This window comes from Ciconia boyciana, chromosome 12, assembly GCF_034638445.1.
Source record: "Ciconia boyciana chromosome 12, ASM3463844v1, whole genome shotgun sequence".
NCBI classification, from domain to species: Eukaryota; Metazoa; Chordata; class Aves; order Ciconiiformes; family Ciconiidae; genus Ciconia; species Ciconia boyciana.
Window position 1 is genome coordinate 17,282,440 of NC_132945.1, and position 11,333 is coordinate 17,293,772.

An 11,333-nucleotide genomic window follows, 5' to 3' on the forward strand; every position below is an offset into this window, starting at 1 on the left:
AGCATGGCTGCCTGCATGCCCTCCTGCCGGCGGGCCTGGCTGCGGGCAGGCATGGCTACTGAGCCAGCCCTGCCTGCGTACCCGGCAGCAGGCATGCGGCAGCCCCGGCCAGCTCGGCGCAGACTGGGGCAGCTGCCAGACCTCTTTCTTTCCCGCTGCGCCCATTTATTAGCACAGCCGGTGAGCGGCTTTCAGCCATGGTCAGGAGAGGAAAGGGAGAAATGGTGCTTTGCCTGCTTGGACGGTGCGGTGCAGCCCTGCGGGATCCCAGGACAGACATCCCTGTGCCTCTGGGCAAAGCCCCAGCCTGGGGCAAGGCAGCCTTTCCCCACCATCGAACAGGGCCTGGCTCTCCCGCAAAGGGAAGGGTCGCCAGCCCCATTGGCAATGTGCCGAGGGGATGAGCTGGTGGATAGTGCTGAGGTCCTGCTGGGACAGCCGGCGTAAAACAAGCCACGCTCTTCCTCGAGAGCTGCATGAGGCACAGCCAGGGACGGGCAGCCGTCGCACGCTGCCGTCACACCGCTGACGCTGTTCCAGGCGCTGCTGCACGTGCAGCAGCAGGCAGGGTTTTGGAGAGGCTGCCCCTACACCAGTGCCCCGTCCTCCTGCTGCCCACCCCGCACTCCCACCACGCTGGCCCCTCGCAGCAGCGGGACTCCAGCACAGACCCCTGTGCCCCTAATGCACCACCTTGAGCCCACAATTCACTGATGGAGGAAAATCTGATACTCCCCAGCCCTGGTCTGCAGGGTGTCACAGCAAGGTGTCCCTCTGGATTTTGTCTCGGTGGCTGTGGCCGGCTCTTACAGCTGGGTCGGGGAAGCTGACACTCTGCGCTCCTTGCTGCTGTCTCAATTCGAAGGGATAAATATAGACCTGTCCCTCGCACTACCCCTTCAGTGCAAAAGAGATTTTGCAAGCATTAGCCATGGCCCTGCCGTGACTGACAAGCACATATTGATGGACACATGCAGCCATCGAAAGCTCTCGCGATTTGCTAAGGTTTATTAACAGCTACATGGTCTCCCCAGGGCAGAGAGCCCGGCTTCCCCATGTAGGGTGTTGGCTGGCATTGATGGTGACTTGGGCGTGGGGCAGGATGCTGCGAGGGTGCTGCAAAGGGCACCAGATGCCAGGGGGCTCAGGATGGGATCCTGTTGCGTTGAGCTCACCCCTCTTGGGAAAGCAAGTTATTTTTTGATCCACTCCTGAAAGCTGAAGTCCTGCAGGGTAGGGAGGGAAAGCAGCGTGGTTCCCTGCAGACAGGCAAAGGTCTTGGTGCAGCCGCGCTCACTCAGACTTTTGGGGGGTGCTGGGGAGCTGTGCTGGGGAGGGGGCTGTGCCTGCAGGTCCCTGAGAGCCGGGGCGACGTGGCACCCACGATGGGGCTGGTGCTGCTGGGCTCAGCCCCGGGATCCTGCAGTGCTAACGCTCATGTTTCTCTGCGTTTCCCACCCAGGGATGGATGGGAACGCCAGCGCCAGAGGCATGGAGGGCCAGCACAGGAGCCCTCACCGGAAGGCGGTGAGTCTTTTGGGGGCTGCTGGCCACCCTCCCAGAGGCGAGGTGGGGGCTGTTAGCAAGGACTTGCTTCATGGCTGATAAATATAGCTACTTTGCTTTAGGAAATGCTGCTTTATCCCTTAGGCAAAGTGTAAGCACTTTGCACTGAGAGGGGAAGGGGCAGCAGGGGGTCTGGCTGGTGGCCCTGGGCAGTGAGGGGGGTTAGGAGGGACGGGGCCACCTGGGCATGGGCCACCCGCTGCACACCTGGCTTTCAGCAGGAACCTGCTGTGGACAGCTGACCTGGTGCTGGGTGGGGATGGGGGAAAGCCCCTGGCCTCTCCCAGGACACCCATGACCGACAGCGCAGCGTGATCCTGCCAGGGATGAGCCCAGCTTTGCTTCGCCGCCCGGAGTCACCCCAGCTGCCATGGCAGGCAGCAGCTCAGGGCTGTCCAGTGTCCCGACAGGTCCTGCCATGGCTGTGCCCACTCCCTGCCCCAGCATGCTCCTACCCCAGCTCCTGCCGCTCCTCCCGCCCCTTGTCCAGGTGCAAGGGACTACTCCGAGACCATCTCTGGTCCTGGGCTGCAAAGATAAAACAGCTGGGAGGTGTTGCAATGCAGACATAACATAGTTCCCTAGCTCAGGGACCTCCACCAGGGACCTGGCAGTGGGGACATCCCGTCCTGTCTGGCTGCCCCACACAGACCTCCCTGCCCGTGGGGAGAGCTCGGGGCCTCCTCAGCCTTCCCGCGCTGCCACAGAGCCCCATGGCCTCTCCCAGTGGGCAGGATGGGCCACCAAATGCTGGATACGCAGCATGGAGCCAGGAGAGCTGGAAACTTTTCCCTCCTTGCAAAAGCCTTCTGCAGGGCAGAGCCATAGGGTTCCACGGGTGAGAGCCCATGGGGGGGCATCCCCACGTCCCCCCAGAGCTCTAAGCATCGGTAGCAGGTTCTGGGTGAGGGCTCTGCACAGAGCCCATGCGCTGCTCCCACTGCCTCCGAGCTGCGGCTGGTGTGAAATCCAAAGGGCTTTTCCCAAAGCAGCACTAAGCATCGGTGCAGAGTCCCTCCGAGCAGTCCCCACTACTCTGGCAGTCTGAGAAAATGTTTCCAGAACAGCTGCCAGTAGCTCTTTTATATAATGGATAGGAGAGCGGGAGGAAGGAGAACTCCTCCTCCTCCTCTTCTTCCATCACTTGCTCCTCTGCGGGTGTCCTGGCAGCCAGCAGCCCCCGCACCTTCTCTCCAATGTCCCTGCTGGCGACTTGTGCTGGGGCTGCTGCTTTCCCGCTCCAAAATCCTCTGGTTTCATCAGCCCTGCATGGTACAGGGCTGTGGCCATGTGGGAGCTGGCTCAGGAAGGGCTCCAGCCCGGGGTGCGGGACCTGGGCCAAGCATTGCCTTCACTGTACAGGCGGCCGCAGGCATTTTGCCGGCGGCAGCACTCTGACACAGGCATGCCTCCAGAAGAGCCCCGCCGGGGCTTTCACCGGGTCCGATCGGGACAATCAGTGGGATGGTGATGGTTTACAGCCCCCCTGGGTCTGGCCCAGGCTCTCCAAGGCTCAAATTCAGGCTGTGGAGTTGGTACTCTCCCCTCATTCTCACTGTTTTGCAGTATTTGAGTGTCTGAGCAGAGTTTGATCCCCCCCAATTCAAAGGTGTTTCCAAGCCAGACTTTCTGCAGAGCTGTCAGCCGCTTCCCGGCTCCCCCAGGGCGACCCGCAGGGTGTAAATATCTCGCTTGTCGGCCCTGGCTCCAACAGGTGCCCGTGGCCAGCGGGTTTGCATGGCCCTCAGCGCAGACACGGGTGATCGTACCGCTGAAGCTGCTGCGGGGCTGCACTCACCGTGGGCACAGTGGCCTCAGGGAGACATGGCCGGGGTGGGCGAGCATGGCCCTGACCCAGCCAGGAGCAGCTGAGCCCTGCAGCAGCGTTTGCATTAAAGCGCTGGGAGGCGATGAACCCCTCCAGATCTCAGCATCACCCCTTCTCCCTGGCGGTACCTGGCCCAGCCCTGCCCCGAGCTCAAAGCGAGGTCTGCACCCTCTCCCACCTCCCTGCCTGCTTTTGGAGAAGTAGAGCCCACCCAGATTCAAGGGGGGTTAGGGACAGCTGCCGTGTCTTATCTCAAGCAACTCTTGGCCAGGGCAGGTACAGAGAGATTTGTGTTCCCGAGCTGCAGACAAATGAGTTTTCACCACCGAGGTTAAAAGCAAACTCTTGCTGCCTGGGCAGATGCTTTTCCCTGGAACTTAGTGTAACTAAAAAAATAACAACACAGGGATTTCTCCAAAGACTAAACACTTGCTCACACGCCAAGAAAAACAAACTGGATGACCTCTTAAATAATGCTGCCTGCTGTCATCTGTAGTAGCACAGAAAACATGCACTTGAGCTCAGAGAGGTTGCAGAAGCGTGGGAACAACCCCGGCCCTCCCAGATCACAGGTTTTCTTTGGTCATGTTCGTGCAGGTGGAAAAAGATGAGTTTCTGTAAATGCCAGGACAAGGAGACAGTAGCCAGTGTGACGGCAGTGACGTACGTGTCATGGAAAAATGGATGCTGGGATCTAAGCGATCTTAAGTCAGAACAGCCAAAACTGCCTCTCTTTAACTCAAGAGTGATGATGGGAAAATGGAAATTTGAAACATTTCCAGCTATTAAGTGCTTTTGCATTTATTTTTGGCCAATGAGATGTTCAGCTTGTATGTGGGGGTTGTGTTCTGTAACTCTTCCAGGAAAATAAGCATGAGGAGAAGGTCCAGGATCCTGACAGAGGGGAGGACGAGACCAAGGCAGAGATGGGCAGCAAAACCTGGGCAGACCTCGCTGGGGAGATGAAGATGTTCCTGTGGAACCCAGAGGAGAGAACGTGCCTGGGGAGAACGGCCAAGAGCTGGGGTAGGTCCTTGCTCAAGCCCCGCTTTTGGGGATTGTTGCCTTTTCTGCTTCATGATGGATGCACTTGCCTGTGAATGTCCTTGATAGCTTGGACTGACCACCCCCATCCCACATTTTCAGGGCAGATGTTTCTAACCAGTGCAATAAAGAACTAGTGAGGAGGACAAGCAGAAAACCTTGGGAAAGTTACCCTTGGTCTGGATGTTGATGTTTACTGAGAATGTGAAAGCAAAGATTTCAGGCTGCCCAAACCGTGAAGAAATTAAGGGAAGAAATTAAGAGCCTGAGCAAGCGTGGGGGCTGCAGGTCGGTCTGCCACAGCCACGCACCCCTGCTGCTGCCAGCAGCCTGGCTCCTGCCTGTGTAAGTCAGGAGCCCATGGGGAGGTAGCTTTGGGGTCATCAGTGTTGGTGGGGGAAGAGCGCCCAAGCCACGGGGCAGGCGTTTCGGGAGGGTGCACACCGCGGGGCCGAGCAGCCCTCCTTGCCTGCGTGCACCCTGGCTCTGCGGGGGGAAGGGGTGGTCATCGCTGTCACCCCACAGCTTGCCGGGGCGTGACACGGTGCCCACAGCAGAGCCCGCATGTGCTATTGGGGCTGGTGGGCTGCGATGTGCCAGTGAGGGTTTTAAGCACCCTGTCTATATTATCCGTATCCATGTGACCTTCAAAAATTATCGCTGAGCCTGGAGGTGCCCCGGGTGGTTAAGAGCAGCCCACGGCTGCGGGGCGAGCACTGCTGCAGGCTCAGTCTGAGACCAAGGTGCCGCAGCACGTGCGATGCCGTCCACCTTTGCAGCTCCTGACAGTGCACGGCCCCCTCAGCGGAGTGAAAATCCCCAACCTTAGCCCAGAGTCATGTGCACATCCGCACCGGTGTAAGGCTGTGAATTATTGGGGGCTGCTGCTCGGTGTTTGCAGCCCTCGGCGGCTGGCACTGGCAACGTGCTCGCAAGCCCCACAGCCTGCCTGTGCCCCTGCCAAGCGTGCTGGGTCTCCTGCAAAGCCGGTGGGGACAGCCAGGAGAAACAAAGGAAACTGCCCATGAACATCGGAGGAGTCTGAAAACCGGCAAGCGCGAGTCTGGGGCAGACCTTGAAATCCACGTTTGCTCCCTTTGCTGGCCACAGAGGCAGCCCAGTTTTGCGGCTCCTTTGCTGGATGGGAAGGCGCAGACGGGAGTGCGGGAGCAGGATGGGGGTGACAGTCCTTAGGGACACGGGTTTGGGTTTCTGGAGGCTCTGCCAGGTGCTGAGAAAAGCCCTGTGAGAGGGCTTGCTCAGGCTGGTGTGCGTGTGTCCCTGGCTGGCTACTGCCAGAAGTTATTTATTTACAGCCTTGGGGAGGGTGTAGTGTCCTCCTCTGCCCTGGGAGCATCATGGCGTGCTATACGGCCCCGCTGCCCTATGGACACACATACCCCCGGCTGCACACGCCTGTATGCTCACGTACCCGTACAGGGGGGCAGGAGAGAGGCATTGAAGCTACTGTGAAAATCAATTTTTCTTTTAAAATGACAGCATTTGGAGGTGAATGGAGCTGAACTTTCCTGCTCTCATCTCACAGGTGAGGAGGAGGGAGTTTGCCCAGCCTGGGGCTGCTCCCCAGTGCTGGCCCTGAAGGTGTTCCCCAGGGAGGCTCAGGGAGCTCTGCCAAAATACAGGGAGCCAGCTAGCCACAGGGTCAGCCCTGGAAAGGCTGCACCCCCAGATCTGCCTGCCGGTGACAACGCTTCCTGCTGCATTGCAGGAAAAATGAGAATGGGAACGGTGGCAGCATCACATCCCAACAAGCGTCGGCTCAGCACCCCAGCACCGTCCCAGCATCATTGTTGGCAGGGCTGGACATTGTCCCTGCTGTGCCACCAGCAGCGGGGATGGTCCCATCCACCCTGGCTTGCCCTGCAGCAGGACACAGCCCTGCAGTGGTTCCCAGCACCGCGGCCCCGGCAGAAGCACGGCAGGAGCACACATCTGCGTTCCCAGGGCTCCCTCTGAGCTGCCGGCACATTTCTCCTGGGAAATATTTGGGTTAGGGCTTCACTTTGCTTTCTGAGCCGCTGGGTTTTATTCATAGGCCGTGGCCTCTTGAGACATCCTCAGCCATCAGCCTGGTCCAGAGGAAAAACAAACCCATTCCCTGGACGTCAGGGCTATGAAACAGCCAGCGCTGCCGCAGCCCCTGAGCAACGCTGCTCGCTTCAGTCCCAGCACGCAGGCGACAGGAGTCGGGGCAGGAGCATCGGCCCCCAGCCCCCATCAGGGATTTGGACATGCTGCAGCCACCGGGTACCCTCGTGTGTTACCATGCCAAGAGCGGGTGGGAAGGGCAAGAACCAAGGTCGGGTCTGTCTGTCAGAGAGAGCCGAGGCAGGTGGACACACGGACCTGGTCCTGACCCAGCTTTGGGAAGGGCCACGCAGCAAAAGGGGTACAGAGCCAAACGGCAGCTGCCCCAGCGCCGGGGCTGGGCAGGGAGCGTGTCTGGCTGAGTCCTGCTCCCAAAAATGCCAGGGTCTGTGCGCGGAGGGGGGCTGCGAGCTCCCACCTCCACGATGGACTCAGAGCTGCGGAGGACGCCATGCTGAGCATGGCTGTGCATCCCTGCAGGACGCAGCCCATGGGACGTGCTCTGGTTGCGTTAACAGCGACATGCCCTCTCTCTTTTGCAGGCTTGATCTTACTGTTTTACTTCATTTTCTACACGTGCCTGGCAGGAATGTTTGCCTTTTGCATGTATGTGATGCTGCTCACGCTGAGCCCCTACACACCCACGTACCGGGACCGCGTGTCTCCGCCAGGTACGTGCCCCAGCCAGCCCAGCCTCAGGCACTTGCCCAGCAAAGTGCTACCTAAATGGCACGGCAGGGACATCGGGTAAAGCCCCGCTGGAGCGGTACGCTCCTACGGCCAACCAGCCCTCCATAACACAGGGCGTTATCACTTACCCCAGGGCACTGCCAGTGCTGCAGGTTCTCTGCAGAGGGTCAGGCATCTTAAATAGCCCCATGTGAAGCATTCATTCTAATTATACTAATTGTTGTTCTAATTATGCTAATTATTAGGCTAATTATTCTCAAGGTAAATTAGCAAGTTTAGGCATTTTGTAGGTGATGCCCATTCATTTCAGTTGCTGCCCCTTTATACCTCATATCTTCAAAATAAAATGCAAATCAAGAGTAGCTTTTATGCATTATTATTTGGGGGAGTCCTGGCAAGATAATGTTTAAAAACTCCTTTCCCTACGACAGAAGCAGCATTTTCCCTGTGTTTTTTTGTCAGTGGGGAACACAAGGCCTCCTCGCCCTGCTCCCTGCCTGGAGCTGGCTGCACGGCTGGGAGCATGGGGGACCCCTCAGCCTCCACGTGCAGCCCCAAGCCCATCTCTTCCCTGCAGCACTGCTGAGACGCTCCAGGTCTCCCATGTTTCCCGGGATATTTTGATGTGCATGGTGTTCTCTGGGTGTGAAATGGAGGTGAGGGATCAGCGGGTTGAGGAGAGAGTTTATTTGTGAGCTGGTGCTGCTGCTCTCGTGCCTGTGCCCAGCCCCAAGCCCAGTCGCAGTGCAACCAGCCCCTGCAACACGCCCCAAGCCTGTGGCCAGCCCACCCATGTCTGCTTTAACAGGGGCCGTTTCCTTCTCCAGGAGTAATGATCAGACCGTACTTGAATGGGTTCACCATTGCCTTCAACGTCTCTCAGCCCAGCACGTGGCAGCCCTACGCGGATAGCATGCACCACTTCCTAGCAGGTAAGCTCTTAGGCACCCCGAGAGTCACACTGGCAAGCTGTTTGCTTCCATGCACGCACGCACACAGTGCAGGGGTCTCCTCCTGGGGCGCAGATCAGCTCTCGGCATCTCACCACCCCCACCTAGAAAGGGAGGCTCATAATGTGGTCATGGGAGCCTGTGTGGGAGGGAGCCTTGCCTTTCCAGGTGGGACTTTCTAACTCCCTTGACATGCGGATGTACTCCGAGAACATGGGTCTGTGCAGGTCTCGAGAAACATTAACAAGTCTCTTGGTCCCCACCAGCTTACGATGACAAAGTTCAAGAGGAGAAGAATATCGAGTGTGTCTCAGGACAGTACTTCATCCAAGGGGGCAATGAAAGCGAGGAGAAGAAAGCCTGCCAGTTCAAGCGCTCACTGCTGCAGAACTGCTCTGGCATTGAGGACCCAACGTTTGGCTACTCTAAAGGCCAGCCCTGCATCCTGCTGAAGATGAACCGGGTACAGAGAAAGCTGGTCGTCTTAATTCCTTCCTTCAGTGCATCCCAGCGTGATAAAGACCATGCAGGACTGAAACTCCTCCACTTCTCAGGCCCAGGGAAAAAGGGAACTAGAATCCCAAAACCTGCTGGCTCATACCCGCTAGAAAACATAAAAAAGAAACACTACAAAACTTGCTCGATTTGATTTCCTGAGGCCTAAGTGCTGGGAGGGTCTTGTGCCAGGCCCCTGTGTGGGAGGAACTGAGCTTTAGGGCTACACCTCAGACCCCAGTCTCTTTATAATGGGAATTTTCACAGAATCAAGTTTATTTGAAATCTTCTAATAGCATGGCGGCTCAGTGCATGCTGCTGGGAAAATAAATGGGGTGGGGTGTGAGCTGTGTGGGGAAGTGGCTGTATCGCTCCAGGGAGTGTGGGCTCTCTGGATGCTCTGCTCTGCCTCTGCTCTCAGGCACGGGCAAGCTGCGCTGCACAGGGTGGCAGACCCTGCTTCAGGGGCACATAACTCCTGTCCTGGGCAACCTGACCGGCACGTAGAAGAGCTTAAGCCCTGGAGAAGGGAGGCAGCACACGCTTGGCACTGCATTTCATACAAGCATGGATGTCTTCTGTTTTTGCAGATCATAGGCTACCGCCCCGGTGCTGGGGTCCCTGTGAGCGTGGACTGCAAAGTGCAGGTACTGCTTTCACTCGTGCTCAGCAGTGTGGCGCGTAGAAGGCCAAGTGTCTCTCTCTGATGGACCCCACCAACATCTGTCCTCATTTTAGCCCCAAACACTCACAGGACCCAGCGCTGCCAATGCCTCTGGGCACGAGTGGGGGCCGGTCTGCTGAGAATGACAGAGGCCACCAGTCTCCTGCTTCCTGGCCTGGCTCCTGCCAGCCTCACCAGCAGTGCTCAGCCCCTGAGGCCAGACCCGCAGGGCTGGGTGCCAGGGTGCCAGCTGGAGCCTGGAGCTGGGGGGGAAAGAGGCAGGAGCTGCTCACATCCATCCCACCCTCGGTCCTGGGGAGCACCCTGCAAGGCAACGCAATAGGGTGAAGGAAGGGCTCCCACTGCTCGGGCAGCAGCTGGATCATACCCTTAGAGAGCAATAAAGCAGTAGGCAAGCGCAGGGAGGGATCGACAGGCAGAAAATTCTGTAACCCTCATCTGTGCCTTCATAGCACCGGTATGCTCTGGCTCGCTGCAGCAGCAGCAGGCTCTCGCAGCAAACATGCTGCAAGCAGGCAGGCAGGCAGAGCTGAGCCCTGATGTGGATTTGCAAGAGATGTCTGTATTAAAGCTCCTTCACCTTACTCTGAAGAGAGCTGTATTTTGTGTCCCATGTGGTATGTGTGTACCTTTATTTTTTTTTCCAAACACAGAAAGGCAATGAGAGCGATCTCAGATCGGTGGACTTCTACCCTGGAAATGGGACATTTGATCTCATGTATTATCCCTACTACGGCAAGATCACTCACGTAAGTAAGGACTCTGGCATCTTTGTTACGTCTCCTTGGGAAGGAGAGGGCAGGAGCTGCTGCACAGAGTACAGATGTGCTTTCTGGCTATTTTGAGCAGATGCAGGCAGGAGGGAGGCCATGGGCACTGGGATTACAGCACTCTATTTCTGTCTCTGACAAACTGCAGGAAATCCTTGGGGACTCCGGTTCCCCCTTGCCAGCAATGGGAATGATTACATTTATCATTTGGAGACTAAGACTGGCTTTGCTAACTCCCAGAGAAGGTCTCAACACCAGCATTTTCCCAGGGCATTAGGGAAGTCAGGCATCAGGTGACACAAGAGGAAAACCATGGGGCTTCTGTCAAAGCTATGACAAAACCACTTCAGGCTGGGTGGCTCAGAACGGAGCAGTCCAACACCGGTGGCTATTTCTGAACGTGCTGGCCAGCACCGCTTTGGTCTGCGCTGGGCTGTACAGCATTAGGAGGTAGCGCACCTTCACAACAAAAGCTGAAATGGAAGCTGAGGCAGGCACTAGACTCCTGTTCCCATACTGCTGCTGGCTGAGGATGAGTAACAGCCCAGATGCCAGGTCTGCATGTCCTTTGAGCACACAGATCCAAGGAACACCACGGATTTCTTATTACAAGCCATAGGTTGGTTTTTAGAACAGCAGAAAGTATTTGAGAGTCCCATTATCCGGTGTTACTTGTCCTGGCTAATCAAGCCAAGAGGCACGGTGCAGTGCAAAACTCTGACGTGATCCTGTCCCTCTGGGGCACAGGCACAGATAAGGCTCAGCTTCAGCATCCCGAGGGACCACGACGGACATCAGGCAAACGCACTCAGACACCTGGGAACCATGAACCAATTACTAATGATTTTTACTGAACATGAAAGCACTGCCTGCTTTTCTGCTCCCTCAAAAATTACACTTAAATCTCCTTTCTTTTCAGGTCAACTATACATCCCCACTGGTGGCTATGCACTTTACAGATGTGAAGAAGAATTACGTGGTGCCTATTCAGTGCAGTCTGAATGGGAAAGGTATTATCAACAACGTTAACAGCGACCGCTTCCTGGGCCGAATCATCTTCACACTCAGCATTGGAAAGTAGCCACCGCAAACACTGGGCACTTAGGTTAAGTCAGTCAGAGGCTTTTTCCTTTTTAAAGCATAAAGCCAGCATTTTTTCTGCTAGGAAAAACAGGCACATGGAGATTTTTGTTAAT

The 11,333-nt window shown here is 56.8% G+C and overlaps 1 protein-coding gene across 1 annotated transcript; it reads left to right on the top strand.

Annotated features, from left to right (window-relative positions):
- The first annotated feature begins 1,464 nt into the window (after nt 1–1,464).
- On the top strand, nt 1,465–11,218 carry ATP1B4 (ATPase Na+/K+ transporting family member beta 4). Its single transcript, XM_072877213.1, has 8 exons — nt 1,465–1,527; nt 4,258–4,420; nt 7,090–7,218; nt 8,065–8,169; nt 8,454–8,650; nt 9,273–9,329; nt 10,021–10,116; nt 11,057–11,218. Exons 1-8 carry the CDS (start codon nt 1,465–1,467, stop codon nt 11,216–11,218), a joined length of 972 nt encoding a protein of 323 aa, XP_072733314.1.
- The last annotated feature ends 115 nt before the right edge of the window (nt 11,219–11,333 follow it).